Source organism: Heloderma suspectum, chromosome 1 (assembly GCF_057233095.1).
Source record: "Heloderma suspectum isolate Gila_16-S chromosome 1, 16-S_ref, whole genome shotgun sequence".
Taxonomy (NCBI): domain Eukaryota; kingdom Metazoa; phylum Chordata; class Lepidosauria; order Squamata; family Helodermatidae; genus Heloderma; species Heloderma suspectum.
In genome coordinates this window covers 142,504,667-142,521,780 of record NC_139458.1, presented here as the reverse complement: position 1 = coordinate 142,521,780, position 17,114 = coordinate 142,504,667, and the positions used below count along the sequence as shown (strand labels likewise).

Genomic DNA, 17,114 nt, shown 5'->3' with positions numbered 1-17,114 from the left:
CGGAAAGGATGGTCTCTTGCGGGGAAAACCTTGACGGGCGGAAGTGACGGAGCTCAGTGCTACAACTTCCTCGTGGGGTGTCAGTCCCTCCCGCGTGTGCTCTCCAGTTCTGGGGGAGGTAAGCGCTCCCCGCCCCGTAATCGTTGGGTTGTGAGGTTTATTTCTCCTGGGGAACAAATAAATCCCCCATATTTTCCCGTCAGTATTGCAGCCATAGAATTCCTCCACGAACTACAGCAGCTCAGGGGTGGGAAGACTTCAGGTTTGCGGGATCTACTTTCTTTTTTTAACTAGAACACTGAGGTCCGCCAACCAGAGCCAGGTACAAAATAGTGGCACAAGTGGGTGGATATACATTAAGGAACAGGGTGCCTCTAAGGACATGCTAAGCCCAGGAATTTGTGAGCAGTAGGAGAGCCAAACTTACAAGTTCTTTCACGCACAAATCCGCCCTTGGGTTTCCCCCAAGTGTTCTTTTCCAGCAACCTAGCTGAGGAGAGAAAAAAAGCTTTTCAGGGAACAATCCCATTCAGGTTTAGACAGAAAAAGGCCTACAACTCCCAGCATGCCCCAGCCAGCATGGGAGTTTTTTTCTGTTTAAACCTGCATAGGATTGCATGCTTAGTTGCTGTTGTTAGGCCATTAGGAGTCGGAAATCTTTGCTGATCTACTGCAAATCACCCAAAGAACTACTACTAGATCCCAATCAACCTTGTGCCTACCTCTGCTGTAGCTGAACAAGGATTGATTCTTCCCTGCTCGAGATACCTGTTATTAGAGTGTCCTCCAGTTATAGAGTCATAGAATAGTAGGGTTGGAAGGGGCCTACAAGGCCATTGAGTCCAACCCCCTGCTCAATGCAGGAATCCAAGTCAGAGCATCCCTGACAGATGGCTGTCCAGCCTCGTCTTGAACGCCTCCAGTGTGGGAGAGCCCACCACCTCCCTAGGTCATTGGTTCATTGTCGTATTGCTCTAACGGTCAGGACGTTTTTCCTGATGTTCAGCCGGGATCTGGCTTCCTGTAACTTGAGCCCATTATTCCATGTCCTGCACTCTGGGATGATGGAGAAGAGATCCTGGCCTTCCTCTCTGTGACAAACTTTCAAGTACTTGAAGGGTGTTATCATATCTCCCCTCAGTCTTCTCTTTTCAAGGCTAAACATGCCCAGTGTTTAGCCTTCAGTCTCTCTTCATAGGGCTTTGTTTCCAGTCCCCTGATCATCTTTGTTGCCCTCCTCTGAACCCTCTCCAGCTTGTCTGCATCCTTCTTCAAGTGTGGTGCCCAGAACTGGACACAGTACTCCAGATGAGGCCTAACCAGTGCTGAGTAGAAGGGAACTAGTACTTCCCGGGATTTGGAAGCTATGCTTCTATTAGTGCAGCCCAAAAGAGCATTGGCCTTTTTTGCAGCCACATCACATTGTTGGCTCATATTCAGCTTGTGATCGACAACAGTTCCAAGATCCTTCTCACTTGTAGTGTTGTTGAGCCACGTTTTCCCCATCTTGTAACTGTGCCTTTGGTTTCTTTTTCCTAGGTGCAGAACTTGGCATATATCCCTATGAAATGTCATTCTGTTGTTTTCTGCCCAGCACTGCAGTCTATCCAGATCACTTTGAATTGTGTTTCGGTCTTCCAAAGTATTCGCTATCCCGCCCAATTTTGTGCCATCTGCAAATTTGATCAGCCCCCAGGAGTAGCATCTTTCTCTTTTTCTCACACCTTTTTTTTTTAGATGGGGGTGGGAGGAACCCAGACAAGAATGGTGGTGGTGATGCTGCCTCTGCAAACCACCAGTTGAAGCCTAATAGGCTAAGGAGCGTGCTTCTTTGGGTGCTCCTAGTGTTACTACTTTTTTCTGATATGGCTCTTGTTCATTTCTCATAAGAAATACCAACCTCTAGCCCCTGGCTTGTATTTGGACACCTAAGAATTTCTGCTGCCTATGAAAAATGGAGAAAGAAGGGAAATGTTGCTATGACAATGGGATTTGCTAACATTTGCAGGGCCCTTTGCTTATGGAGAGAGGCTAAAATGTTCTTTGCACTCCCTTCCCCCACCCCCTTCTTAAAGTGGTTCCCCCAGGAAACAAATTCAGCAAGTGAAGCTTTTCGCATTGCCATATCTCCATGCTGGGAAAAGCTGCACCTATTGAAATTGTAGCAATATGTTAAATATATTAAAGGCACAGAGGTCTGGCAGTATGGCGGTGGTAACCCTAGGTAGGCCTTATCCCTGCCCCTGGCGGTGGAGGAAGATTATTAGTGCCAGCTTCAGAACTGCCTGTTGGATCTAGAGATGTAACAGCTGGATGTGTTGCCATCCATAGTGTGTGTGTGCGTGCGTGCGTGCGTGCATGCATGCGTGTGTGCTTACTCCCCCACCCCCCAGGCTTTCTGATCTTCCCTCACTTTCTCCTCTTCCTCAGATCATGCAGCCTGCTGAGACCTGGTCTGTGTTTGAGGCCGTTCAGAATGCAGCTTTAATGGATGGACTTTGCCTTATCCCTGAATCAACAGGACATGCCACCCCTGTGGCAGTTCCAGGTGCTACTTTCTAAGGCAACATACCTGGGGAAAGGGTTCTGGCCAATGGTTACCGTTCACCAAATTTGAAGAGTTTGTGACTCTTGAGTCTCTAGTTAAAAAGAAGCTGGTGGTATCAAGTTTAGCTCTTCTAGAAGTCTTGAAAATGTTCTCCAAGAATTATACTGGAGTTAGCTAACCTGCCTTTAATCAAAACATCTAGTTTTGGGTGCTGTGGATGGACAACTTTCTACTTTCTATATGGGTAGCTTGTCCCATTGGATAATTCCCCACACTGTTGAACACTGAAGATCTATCTACCCTTCTTTCTTTTAGATGCTGACTTCTTTTCTGCTACCTAACATGCACAGTTGTCACTGAGTCCTATTCTTGGGTTTTCACATCCTGGCTTGTTTTCACTAACTATAGTTTGAACAAACCGCAGTTCCCCAAGTTCAGACATCACAGGAAACTATGGTTAGTTTAAAAGCAGGAGAGAAAGCTTCTGATCTCAGGACTACAAAAGAGGGGGAGAGGAGGTAGCACATAAGCTCAAGGCGTACCATGGCTCATTCATGTAGCAGGAACATAATAGGAAATCATGGTTTTATGATATGTCTGAGCTGGGCCATAGTCTGAAGTGTTACAATATCACTTCATGACATCATCGTTCTGCAAGTTTAGCACATTAGCATTTTTATCAACTAGTTAAAACCAGTTTTGTAGCTCTCTAAGAATCTGGTTTCCCTTTGCCACTGAGTAAGTTCATGTATTGCATTCCACCTGAGATTCTTCTAGTTCAGGTGATTAATACCTTTTGAGTATATTGTATATAAACTGCACACACATGCTTTCTGAATTCCTATTTTCATTTTAACTTTTAATCCTTTTGCATCGTGATTTTTGCATCCTTAATTTGGTAGCTATTGTGTGTTCGTATCTTTGAGTTTGTGAGTTGGGTAAGATAAGGATTTATATTCTTTCCTTACATAATTTTGTATTTATGCCTATATCTGTCTGTTGTTCTGGGTCTGTTCACTGCAGTGACTAAGGGACCAGATCGACCCTGTGTGGTCCTAGAGGTATCCGACCGGATGTATTGCTCTGCCTGCTCAAGGGCCTTTGACAGTCGGGAGGAGCAGGTGGGTGTTGCTGAGTGATGTTCTGTGAAAGGTGTTTTCTGTGGGAGCAGGATGGTGCAAGAATCCTTTCATTTCTTGCCCTCAGATGAAACTCAGGGACTACAGGCCCTAAGAATCATGCAAAGGTGGGACATTATATTATGGGAATTGTAGATCCCTGTAGTCAAAGAGAGCTGTGCATCTTCTATCTTGGGCTGGCCTGGATACTTTATATCCTTACCCAAGTACTAGGCATTCTGGGCTTAGCTTACCCCTAGTAGCTGGAGGGAGGGAGGTTTGGTGTACACACACACACACACACACACACACACACGCATGCCAAACACTGAACCAGTTACTGCTGTTGCCTATGTCGGCTCGCCCCTGTCTCTTCTTTTCCTGTTCAGACTGAGCATTATCGGCTAGATTGGCATCGCTTCAACCTAAAGCAGCGACTGCTGGGCCGCTGGATGCTCACAGCTGAAGAATTTGAGGTGAAAACTCAAGCGGGTGAGGAAAAATTCATGGCTTAGGCTAGCTGTTGCTCAAAGACTCTGCTACTTCTGGTGGTCCTAATACCCCACCATTCTGCCCTAGCTCAGTCAAAGATTCCAGGCATCCAGCTTCAGAGTCATTCCTTAACAGACTGGTGAGGGTGACTACACAATCTCTGCTGGGTCCCTTATCCATTATGTTACTCTGCATGGGGCACTGGTTCATTTCATGATCGACTGCCATATAACACTTGCACCCCTTTCGTTTGACTCTAGTGACCATAAAAAAACTCTGTTGGTGAGATATGTCCAGAGAAGTTTGGTCTTTTAGATCAATACATGTTCTTCCACCAGGGAATTGTCCAGCTTTGCCAATCTGGATGGGTCTCCTTTGTGCAGGAACGTCACTGGGAGGATAGGAAGTGCAATGCCAGAGATGGGATCTCTAGCTTTGTGATCTTCATGTCACTGCCTTGGTACACAGGTGATGTCTCCAGCATCTCTGGCTCGGATTCCAGCAACTCTGACTCGGACAGTGAATCCGAATCACCATCTTACCAGAACAATGAAGGCAAGGGGAGCAGTCAGAGCCCTTCGCCACGTCCACGCTCTCAGCGGGTTCTGTTCAGAAATTCCCAAGGCCAGCTCATCTCGGTCTATCGCTGTGTGTTGACCACTGTGAAGGCATGTTGCAGCAGGACACCAAAGCAAAGAGCCCACTGGGCCTCATTCCTTTTCTAGCATTCTGTCTCTTCCTCCTTTAGTTGCCCATCATGAAATGATAGATACAGCTTTTATTTGCCTATTGTGAAACCAGCAGAGGGCAATGTCATAGCTGGCTTTCAAAGGAACAGCTCCATTGTCTGCTGTGCTACAGTTTAACTAACTTCTGCTACGTTTAATTCTCCCACCTACCTTCCTACTTTAATTGCCAACCTCCTCCCTCCCAGGCATCCTGAGTCTCAGCTTAATGTTGTGATCTCAGCTGGCTGGGACTATTCTTAAACTGTGGGCTTGTTGCTTTGAATATGTGAGATTACCTCATGAGTCCTGCACAATTGCCCTAGTCACGTGTCTGTGACTTTTCCCTGCCCATCCATTTGTAATGCCACACCATCCCATCTTGCTTTCCAGGCACGATTCCTCCCCTCCTGTATCTTCTGAGTTTCTGCAGGATGAATGGAGGCAGTTTCCCTACTTGTGTGGAAAGGAACATCCCCACGGGATGCTTTCCCTTGACTTTTTTTAATTGTATATTTATCTGCTTGGTCCCTGCTTGGGACCTGCAAAGTCTATCTCTGGCTGAAGGTCAGATCTTGCATAAAACTATCTGCCCTCTTCTGCAGGTCCAGGTGACACCCTGCCCATCCCTGTTTAACAGCCATGCTGAGAATGCTCCCATCCCTCCATCTATGACCCCTCACTAACTGAAGGGGTCTTGTGTATCTCCAGGGCAGTATGGAAGAACCTGCAGAGCTAGTGGCATCCCTTCAGAGTCAGAGTCCCGGGATGTCCTGGGTTATCCTGATGGCTGGCGGGGGACACTTTGCGGGAGCTGTCTTTAAGGGGTAAGAATGCAGAAGGGCTGGCTGTCATGGGGCTGTAGATGCTCCCTTAGAGTGTGGGTCTGTCAGAAGGCTGAAAGATGCTATGATTCTAGGCCAGTGTTGATGCTCATCCCATGGTCTTACTCATGGCAGGTCGCTCAGGGGAGAGGGCTGGCAGGGTAGGGAATGTAATGTGCTTGAGTGCTTTGCGCATGTTTGCGTAACAGGGAGGGTTCCTCCTGCCCCATCTGTAAGCTGCTGGACCCCATTCAGAGTGTAGATAAAAGCAGAGTCCATTTTGGCCATATATCATTCCTAATGATCCTAGGTGCCCCCTTTTGCTATCTCCTTACTTTCACTTTCCTCCCAGAAATGAGGTACTGGAGCATAAGACTTTCCATCGGTACACAGTTCGAGCTCGCCGAGGTACAGCCCAAGGGGTGAGGGATGCTCAAGGATCTATGCCGAAATCTGCTGGGGCTTCACTGCGACGCTACAATGAGGCTGCCCTGCTCAAGGTGAGTGTGACCCCTAGAGCAGCCAAGGATTAACCCACAAAGTGGGAGGGACTGGGCTGTTTGAGAGCCCTGGGGCCACCCTTTGGCTCTGCAGTTTTCTGGGTGAGGTTGCCAAGGCTCTTCTGCCTTCACAAAGACAAGATACCGTTAATTTAATTTGGTAAGTCTATATAGATTCTTCTTGGTAGCATACATAGCAGAGCAGAGTGGTCAAAAGAGAAAATCAGGAAGATTGATTGCTAAAGTGGAAGTCTTTCTGTATATCCCACATGTCAGGGTTCTTCTATAGCATTTGCACGGTTTTTGTATTGTTTTATTTGCATGAAAACACGGATTTTGTGTGGGATAGAGCACCAAGGCAGGGATCTCTTGGAATGTTTGACCAGTTCTTGCATTTTGGCCACAAGTCAGCATTCCTTGTAGTGTGCTACTGCTGCACTGGCATACACCAGGATGGAAACTCTGTACATGAAGATATACCTGTTGTACTTGTCTTTCCTGCAGGACATTCAGGAGCTGTTGGCCAGCTGGGCAGGGCATTTACAAGGAGCTGAGTGCATCTTCCTTCGTGCCCCTCGCACCAATCGGGCTTGTTTTTTTGGCAGCAAAAATGGCCCTCTTCAGCGAGATGACTCCCGTATCCGGGGCATTCCTTTCAGCACCCGGAGAGCCACTTTCCATGAGGTGCAGCGGGTGCATGGGGCTCTGAGCAGCTTGCAAGTGTATGGTAAGCACACCTTTTAAAACTGTATTGGTAGAGTGTGCTTTTCTTCCACATGATGAATTTGTGTTGTTGTGTTGTTGGCTTGGGCCTCGGGTCTCCAACATTGTGCCCATAGACACCTCTCTTGGTACCCACTAGGCTCCCTGTTCTCCTGAGTTTTATTAGTTAAGATTTTTCATGCTTTAAAAAATGAACTGGGAGGCTGCCAGTGAAGTGCTGCCCTCCAGCACCATCTTTATTTTGTTGCAGAACCCAGAGTCAGAGAGACCACGGAGTGAAGGAAAAAGAGATTCTTTATTTAACGCGCGGGCTTAAGGCTGGAATCGTTTCCAAAGAGCCAGAAGCCCTGATTTACATTAGCACATTGGTTTTATAGACATTGTGACACATATGAAACGGCTCCTCCTCTCCCTCCCGCATGGGGTTGCAATCCTCAACATTTTTTCTCTTAGCACTATTGTTTATAATACAAGAACTGGGTTATAGGGTAGCCATGATAAGGAGAGAACAGAAGAGAACAGCAGAGAACAAGATATACAATTGTATGACCTTTGACAAGATAAGGAATTCCTGTGTCTCGTCAGCTTACAACAATATATTCAAGGGAGAAAGAGCTCAGCAAGAACATGAAGCATGAGACTGCATGAGGCTACTTAGTCTGACCCCCGATATGGCTGCTACATTCCCCCCTTAAATGCATAATTTCATTACAATTATAGCATTTCTGATAACTATACAAAGCTTTTTGTGACATACATATTAGCCTCTTGTTGGGCTATTAGAGCATAGAGGGCAGCAGTTTTACTAGCTGAGACATAAAACAGATTGGTTAAACAGCGCATAAGACAAGGAACGCAGAGACATAACAGAACTTTTATGAACAATACTGGTAGAATTAGGATGAACAATGCTTTTAAGCCAGCTAAGATCTGGAAGCCAAGGGGTTAACTAATTGAGCTAATTGTTTTGTCTTATTGTTTTGTTAGCTACTATATTGTGCAGCTTGTTGATCTGTTCATCTACAGCATTGCCATTATTAGTTAAGTTAAAACAACAGAGCTTTTGGTGTGTCTCACAACTTAAATGATGAAGAAGGAAGAGGTAATCTATACCAGCTCTATTTTCTAGAACTGCACCTCTTAGATCACGCAACTCTTTATTTAACAATGACAATGCTCGTGAGGTGGCATTTATGCTTTTGGCTAAGCTGCAAGCTAACCAGTTGTTCTTTAGACCATTAGCCAAGGCTAAACCTGGAACCCCAGCTAGTGACATTGCTAAGGCCAATTTTTCTGAGTCAGAATATAACTGCACATGACTATTACAATTTTTAGTTAGTTGGAGTGCTCGAGGCTGCCGTTGACGGATTTTCTCGGGCTACAGGGGAAGAATTGGCACCAGTTCAATTGGCGGCTGAGGCAACATGGGTGGTTATCAGACAAGTTGGCAGGAATGAATGACCAAGTGCGGGAATTACATGTCTAAAACTATCCATGAGGCAAAAGTATGTGGGCATCATTAAAAGATATGTTTTGAATTTTATTTCAGTGGAAGGGGGCCAGGGATAGCTTTATATTTTCTGGAAAATTTTTGACAATTAAGCATTCGTGCACACGTAGCATTTGTTTCAGCAATGATGGGGGTGCGTAGAGTGAACTCTGTAGGGGGTAGGATCTTTGCAACTACGCCCCAATTAGCATTTTGGGAATAAGTTAAACTTACACCATAAACTCTTAACATGGTATCTTTTTGAATGTTCCCAGGATGTCTACAGACAGGTATTAGGCAAGAGCTAATAAGCCTGTTTGCAGGTATACGTCTTGGCAAACAAAAATGTTTTACTCTCGTGATGTTAGCCAGGTGAAGCCAGTAATTATCAGCAAATCACTGGGACAAACTTCTTTTTCCAGGGGCAGACCCCCCTTTTTGCACCTTATTAAGGAAACACAATGCAACACTACTAACACTACAACACGCATGTTTGATCTTCTTTGGGATCTGACCGTACGCTGGGCAGCTATTCACCTGGCAAGCTGCAGTAGGGTCTAGTCCCCTTCTTCAATTCTCCAGTTGCAGGTCTGACCGTACGCAGGGGGACAGTTTCCCGGTGTGTCCACAGTAAGGTCTAGCCTGAGTCTTCTTACTGCTTTTTCAGAATGATTTTTAAAGGATTTTCAGGATTTCTGTTTACAGTCTACTCTCCCCCTCTCGCTCTCTTGACTCGTGTCCAATGTATCTAGGGTTTAACTCTAGCTGCTTTCATAGCTGCGGGGGTGGAAAGTATGACAGTTCTGAGTTCTTTCCATCTGGGAGTCAAAGGGTTATTTTTCCCTCTTTAACTCATACTTTAACTCTTGGTTGGAAAGGATGAACTTCTGTGATGGGAATGGCTTATTTTTTTAAGACAAAGCAACGCTGGGCTTGAAGAACTTTGCTCAGTGTTTGAACTTCTTGTTTAAGGCTAACGTTTGCTTGCTTTTGATGCCACTCCAGTGTCAATCATGAAGTCAATGTCACTGCCCCTCACAGTCAATGTCACGGCCCCTCTCAAGCTGTCTCCCTCTTCGCCCATTCTGGCCCCTTTGGTTTTCTCCTTTGTGTATTTGATTTATTTTATTTGGGCATTCATGCCACTAATGTCCATCTTGTCCACACTGGGCACACTGGTTCTTTTTTAAGAATCTTCTGCCTCTGCTGGGTCTTCTTCTTTTCTTCTTTCATCCATGTCTTCTTGGGCCTCTGGGTTGAGGGAGGTATACTGGCGATAGGCATTTGAAAGACGCTCCAAGTACGCTCTGGGGCCTCGGTGGCACCTTGCAGCACTTTAGACACTTTGGTCATATTAACTGACTTCTTCATACCTGCTTTCATGGCTTCTAACAGCAGGTTTGATACTGGGTGAGGCGCTCTAGCCCCACTTGTGTTTTGGGATTCCAGCGGGGGGGGGGGTACTTACAAGGAGGCTTTATTGGGTAACTTACAGCACACAGGCGTACTTAATGGTTGGATCAGACAGCTTCTCTGAACCACGAGCTATTGGGCTAAATGGGTTTTATACCATACATGTTACCCATGAGGCAGCACAACACTAGCAAGCATTTTCAGCATAGGCTAGAAGTGTTTGGTTCTCAGGCACAGCTTCCTGTAAACAATTTCGCTTCTCAGAGTGCTTGATAACACTTTTATTTATTAGTATGGGAAGACAAATTTTTTCTCTTTTTTTTGCTTTCTTTTTCTTTGCTGATCTGCCTGTATTGCAGATCATGTTTCAAACTTTTTACACAAAACTTTCTGCTCCATGCACCAGCCTTGTCTCTTTATTTGTCTTTTTCAAGTTAAACTTACTTAAACCTTTCTGCCTTACACTAGTCCCAATGACACACATTTGGGATAGGCTCTTCTTCTCCTTCTAGTTACATTTTCTTTATCTTAAAGAACTATTACATTATTGTGGCTACTTTATTCCAGGTAATAAGCTCCAGGCACAATCAGCTGCTTTTAATTTACCCTGGGGGCAACTATGGCCACGCTTCTTTTTTACAAATGTTTTTTCTTTGCCTTTTGCCTTTTCTTTTTCTCTCTTCTCTATCTGTCTTCTACTTTCTCTATTTTTTCTTTTCTACTTGCTTTTGTCTTTTCTCTTCGTCATCCATTGGGAACTACACTTAGTATCATTTGGAGTTGCAACTAACACTAATTTGCAAATATCACATATATTTCATGATATTTAAGAAATCATAAAATATACACAACAAACTTTTTCTGCAATTTAACACAATGAATGGAAAACACTTTTTGCATGGTAAGGCATGATGGAGCAGATCCAGCAATTATACTGCTCTTCTGGCTGAAAGCTCAGGGCTCATCAAAATCAAGGGAAAGGCATACCCACACACACAAAGAGTTCTAGGTCACCATTTTTGCATCAGCAACTCTATGCTGCATGAGTTTTAGCAGAAGGAAATTTAAAAGTTATAAATCAAACTTAGCCTGCTGTACACTGAGCTGACTACAAACATAGACACATGGTCCACAGCGATGAGAGCTCAAGTTTATCAAAAGCTTCACAGCACTGTCCATGGCAAGTCTTTGACAATTTAAAATTTTAGTTCATGTGCAGAGTGTCTCTAAAAAGCCCAGATGATGATGGAGGCAAACAGTGAAGGCTCTGGGCAATGAAGATGCGATGTTTCCAGCAAAGGCTCTCTACTTTTGCATGAGTTTAAAAAGGGAAAGTGTGGCCCTACACCCCTTTTGACAGACAAGGGCCTTTAACTTTTTAGCAAGGCCTCTGTCTAAACAGAGCGGCACAGCTCAGCTCTCTAGCCGTGACACTTTAACCTGGGCAACTCCTCTGTAAATTTTATTTTACTTCTGTCAGGTTCTCTCACAGACATTTTAAAAACTTACTCTTTTTTTTTTTTCTTCTAACCTGGTACACGAAAGCACTGAAACACTGAGTGCCGAAACTCAGGACGCTGGGGGGTGATGGGCATCGCTTTATACTTGCATTTTTCAGGCAGCCATTAATCTTCGGGAAGGCGGTGGGGTGATTTGCAGGACTTCAAAGGCAAGCTTCTCAGTTTGTTTGTATTTGTAAATCCCAAGCTCAAAACAGGACACGATGAGGTACAGGGCCACCAAATTCTTGCTTTGGCACGGGCAACAAATAACTCGGGTTAGCTTTCTTCGCTGGGGTCTCAAACAGGAAAACAGTCTTAAAGTTGTAACATCACTGACAGCGTCAGCCAGCCAGCTACACAGATCTCATTGTTTTTCAAGACAGTTGCTCCAATATCTTCTTTTCTTCTCAATCAGGTTGGGTCTCCCAGCTTACACAGTTTATTGCAGCTTCCAGGAGCATGGCAGTAGCGTGATTTTGGCTTGGCCAGGAACATGCTGTCTGGTTTCTCGGTCTCTTTAGCACACACACTTAGGCAGTGTAACACTGGACACTCAAATCAGTGAGATTTCTTCATTGCAGGGAATCCCATGGCAAAAGCTTAATGGTTACGCTCTTCAGAAATCATATAGCTGATGGTCAGTAGCTACAGGCTCTATGCAATTCTAACACAGTTCAAAGCTAAACACGGTTACCTTGACAGAGATCTTCAACATGGTCTTTCCGCTTCATTCTGCTTTAGGACAGTCTTATGGCACACTTTTCACTCGAAGAGGGGTCTAGCCTGTGCTCTGGGGGCTGATTCTTCACCTTTATTTTCTATTTTGCCTTCATCTTCTGGGTCTTCATTTTCAGTTTCCATTTCTTAGGGATTTTATCTCAATTAGGCGAGGTGATGATGTTGCACAACTCAGAACGTTGTGGGCAATTTTCCTGCCCCCCCTCTCTCGGCGCGCTAGGCTAACAGCTACTTCTTTGGCCTTACACTCTCACGCTCCCACGCTTTGTTAAAAGCCAGACTGTCCTGCAACATTTTTCTAATTAACAGCCTCAGATCTTGTTTTTTTTCCTCTCAGCTCGACCTTGAGCTTTTTGCTGTTTTCTCTTTATTCTGAATCTTTTTAAAAAAACCTTTTTCCTTCTTTGTTTGACATACATCTCAAGGGGGTGCAAGGTTTGCTTCCCCCACCACCCATAGCCTCCCTCCTAAATTGAAGACAGACACAATTAGGGAATGGGAATTGGTCAGTGAGTAAGGGGTCTCACTGGCCGACACAAGAGGATTTTTCACACCACGCACTTTGCTACTGGCCTGGGCACCCGGACGGTCAACGGTATGCGTCAGAAACCGCAGTAGCCACTCACACAATCATCAATCTCTCCACTACATCCATATGTCCCTGCCACCCACTTTTCCCACTTTTTACCAGAGCGGAAAACGGCTTCCCCAGCTTCCTCAGCTTCCTACTGAGTACTGGCGTGCTAGGTACTGGCGCCCACTCGGGGGTGTGATCAGGCCCCCCTTCTACCCGCAAGGAGTAGGTTCTTTTGTATACGTATACCACCAACACTGACCTTCTTCATAAGGCGGGGCCCTCTTTTTTTCTGCCCAGTGGCCTTTCTCCCTAAAGGCGGGGCCCTCTTTTTCCCATATACTTGCCTTTCTCCTGAAGGCTTCCAATGTGGGTTTCAACTCAATTGCAGCTGCGATACAGGCAGGGCTCAAGTTCCTTCCTCCGCTTCCCAAGGTTCTGTTGCTGCTCGCTGCCGTTTGGGCGATCCCGGTGCAGGCTTTCTCCCATTCACTCGACAAAAAGGTCGGTGGCGCCAAGAAAGGGAGGCATGCGCCGAGCTCGTCCTCCTGGTGCGGCGATCAAGAGCAGGCAACTGCCACCTGTCTGGCTCAGAGCCTGCCACATCCGAGTCACGGCACCATTTATGTTGCAGAACCCAGAGTCAGAGAGACCACGGAGTGAAGGAAAAAGAGATTCTTTATTTAACGCGCGGGCTTAAGGCTGGAATCGTTTCCAAAGAGCCAGAAGCCCTGATTTACATTAGCACATTGGTTTTATAGACATTGTGACACATATGAAACGGCTCCTCCTCTCCCTCCCGCATGGGGTTGCAATCCTCAACATTTTTTCTCTTAGCACTATTGTTTATAATACAAGAACTGGGTTATAGGGTAGCCATGATAAGGAGAGAACAGAAGAGAACAGCAGAGAACAAGATATACAATTGTATGACCTTTGACAAGATAAGGAATTCCTGTGTCTCGTCAGCTTACAACAATATATTCAAGGGAGAAAGAGCTCAGCAAGAACATGAAGCATGAGACTGCATGAGGCTACTTAGTCTGACCCCCGATATGGCTGCTACAATTTGGGTTCAAAAGTGTGGTTTTGTGTTTCGGTACTTAGATCCCATCTCTGCCTTGGTCTTGGGCAAGTCACTTCTCTTTCAGTCTCCCCCATTTGCCTTCTGGGAAACAAGTGTTTTGTGTACAGCCATGCCTGCTATGACAGCCATTTTATGAATGGGCATGCTCCCATGACAGCCATTTCATGAGAGTGCCCACAACACTTTCTCAAAATTCCAAATGTGCCCACCAGCCCAAAAAAGATTGGGACCCCTTGGCCTTTATCCATAATGCACTAGAGGGTTTGCCAGTCAAAGGACTGAACTTATCCTTGAACTATCTTCCGCACTCATATGTGAAACTGCTCTGAAGGCTTCATGCAGTTTTCCTGACCCTTTCCTGGCCTTTTTCCATTCCAGCCCTGCCCACGTAATTTGGCTGCTACTCTGCTCTTATTGAAATTTGGCCATTGTGAATTGGCCAGCTGGAATTGTGCCACTGGGATGCTGCCGGGAAGGGAGTGTATTGCTTGCAATCCCAAATTGAGGCTTTTAATAAGGGTGCATAACAGAGGTCTTCTGCCAGGGAAAATGCCATTCTGGTTCTTTTGACAGGAAAGGGCACAACAGTGGCAGAGCTGATTGGCTCTCCTCGAAAGAGCTGGAAAAAAGTAGTTCGCCGGGATGAAGTATCTTCACAGCATCAAGACACTAGTGAGTTGGAGAGCCCTCTCTTGAAGCTAAAGGCATTTGCAGGCATTCCTACTCTGCCAGCCCTGCCCTTCTTGCCAATGTAGGTGTGTCCTGCATCCTTTCCACCTGACTCCTAGGCTCTCAGATGGAAAGACCATCTGAATACAACATCAGATGGAAAGACCATCTGAAGGCTGCTGAATACAACAACGTACAGGCGATTCTGCCTGGAGTGGCTTTAGTGAAGAGACCCTGAAAAAAAGGGGTGTGTGATTATAGCCATGGCTGCAGTATAGCTGCGAGAGGGATGATTAGCTGATTAGACCATCCTCCCTTACCCACCCACCCCCCATAGCTAATAGTCCCTTTGTTCCTTTGGAGATGAGAAGGAAAAACTGAACCATGCCCCCTCTCTCTTACAGTCTCTTCTGCAAGGTCAAAAGATGAGGAGGAGGAAGAAGAAGAAGGGGAGGAGGGAAGTCTGAAGCAGCTGGAATTGGTGGAGGCGACACTAAATACACTGGAACTACGTGAATTTGAGGTGGTGCCAAAACGAAATCGCAAGAAGAGAAGGAAGAAACCAAAAGTGCTGACAGGTAGGTGGCTGAGGTAATGGCGCTGCTGTAAGGCACAAATAACTTGAGTGCATATCCTTTCTAGAGTGGCTGTTTCTGGGCAATGCAGTACAGAGAAGTACAGAGCAACTGAGCTTGCTGTACTTCTTGGCAGCTGCTTCCTAACAAGGCCCAGCCCATCAGAATAAGGAGATGGTACTAGGCTTGGTGCAGTAATCAGGATCCTTTGTTCACAGTGTCAGCAACACAAATTCTACAACTCAGAAACTGAAATCCATTCCTGTTGAGAATCATTTAAATTACACAATTACATATTAAAGTAAACTTTAGGGTGCAGACTCCATTTAGCATTAACAACAATGTGCTAGATAAGCAATCTGTCCTAGTTTTAAAATGTACAACAGAAGAAGATGGGAAGAAACATGACAGAATTGAACTTGTGGGAACTGAACAGTCAAGAGGGGTAGTTGTCATAGAGTGTGAATTACGAAAAAGCACTTACACTTGCTACTAGAAGAAACTCAAGCTTGTTTCAGGAAGGCATTGTGTTCACCCCCCCCTTAATTCACCCATGAGGACTAGAAACCTGCTGTTTTAAAAATCACTGGGCCAGTAATCCCACCCATTTCTGGGTCATACTGGGCCCGAGCTAAAATGTTTATAGGACAGGGATCCAACAGTACTGTTAGACTGACATGAGTTGGGGAAGGAACACCTTCCAGCATGTGTTCCATCACTTTTGAAACAGAGTCTTGCTCTGAGAGTTTGGGAGATGATGAAGAGCCCAAGGCCTCATTGTCCAGAAGAGAGAAGTCAGCTGAGGCTCAGAAGCATCAGGAACATCAAGGTGAGTCTGAGGAGTGTGTGTGTGTGTTTGTGTGTGTGTGTGTGTACACTAAAGCATATGGCATCTGAGATGGCTAAGCCTGTGCTTGCAGCTCCAGCTCTATTCTGCCATGTGGGGTTCTACAGTGACTTGCCATTTTGGCCTTTTTTTCAAGGTTGGCTGCTGGGACTTGAATGTTACATTATGTTATACTTTATGCTGCCTTTCGGCCAAAAGGCCCCCAAAGTGGCTTGCAAAAATATATAAATACAACATTCAAACAGTACACTAAATACAAATTTAAAGCAGAAATATCACAACAGTGATTTAAAACTAAAACAACTAAAAACCCTGCAGCCTGAACACACCTCCTACATATCCAAACGCAAAAACCCATCAGCAAAAATACCAGAAAAGAGCTGGAATAATCTGGGGCACCTTATAAGGTTTCCCAGGCAGGGGGATGGGCAGAGCAGATGAGGAAAAAAATGCCTTGGTTGGAACAGCGCCTCCCCCCAAAGCAGAGCCTCCCAACTTGCAGCTCCAGCCTTGCTTTTAAAGTCCCCAGGTGGGGGGAGGAAAGCAGGTGGAACAGCTCACCCTTGATGGAACAGCACCTCCCCCTGAAGCAGAGCCTGAATATTCTGCTCTCTTTTATTTATTCATTATATTTATATCCCACCATTCCTCCAAGGAGCCCAAGATGGCATGCATGATCCCCTCCTCTCCATTCTATCACAACAACTTTGTGAGGTAGAGTCATTGACTGGCCTAAAGTCACCTGAGGAGCTTCAAGGCTGAGTGGGGACTAGAACCCAGGTCTCTGGAGTGCCAGTCTAACACTCTAACCACTACATGACACTGGGTATCCTTGTAGGTAACTGCCTCACATGAACCATGAATGCCTTTCTTCTCCCTCCCAGACACTCCCAGCATATCAGTGCAGGATGCCTTGTTCACAGCCTGTAAGATGGGAGACATGAAAGCACTACAGCATCTTCTGGGGATGGCTGATAGCACAGCAGATGAAGGAGACGAGTGCGATAGTTTGGCCCCACAAGAGTTGCTCAACACACCCCTGGATGAGAGTGGCTGGACGCTTTTGCATGTGGCAGCAGCAGCAGGAAGAAGTGCAGTTGTGCGGCTGCTGTTGGAGACTGGGGCTGACCCTGCCCTCAGGTAATGCCCAGCCGGAGAGGGATATGTTGAGGGCAGGGCTTTCTGTTTTAGAGTCCTGAGATATGGATCTTGAGTCTCGCTTGCTCTCTGCACAGGGTCAGCAGTTCTGACTTCAGTGTGGGCAATCAGCTCCTGCTAGATGCCTACTGC

At 45.8% G+C, this 17,114-nt stretch overlaps 1 protein-coding gene across 2 annotated transcripts in view; it reads left to right on the top strand.

Annotated features, from left to right (window-relative positions):
* Nucleotides 1-7: 7 nt before the first annotated feature.
* Nucleotides 8-17,114, top strand: part of ANKZF1 (ankyrin repeat and zinc finger peptidyl tRNA hydrolase 1) — a 22,596-nt gene continuing 5,489 nt past the window's right edge. Inside the window, exons 1-12 of one of the 2 annotated variants that reach the window (XM_084805333.1) lie at nt 8-118; nt 2,431-2,548; nt 3,572-3,669; nt 4,056-4,158; nt 4,627-4,826; nt 5,595-5,710; nt 6,060-6,207; nt 6,712-6,934; nt 14,307-14,405; nt 14,807-14,980; nt 15,708-15,806; nt 16,709-16,964. In XM_084805333.1, the coding sequence (XP_084661459.1) occupies nt 2,434-2,548; nt 3,572-3,669; nt 4,056-4,158; nt 4,627-4,826; nt 5,595-5,710; nt 6,060-6,207; nt 6,712-6,934; nt 14,307-14,405; nt 14,807-14,980; nt 15,708-15,806; nt 16,709-16,964 (1,631 nt within the window). In that variant the 5' untranslated portion in view covers nt 8-118; nt 2,431-2,433. Of the gene's footprint in view, nt 119-2,281; nt 2,549-3,571; nt 3,670-4,055; nt 4,159-4,626; nt 4,827-5,594; nt 5,711-6,059; nt 6,208-6,711; nt 6,935-14,306; nt 14,406-14,806; nt 14,981-15,707; nt 15,807-16,708; nt 16,965-17,114 lie in introns of those variants that run through there. The other variant, XM_084805322.1, reaches the window with a different exon arrangement.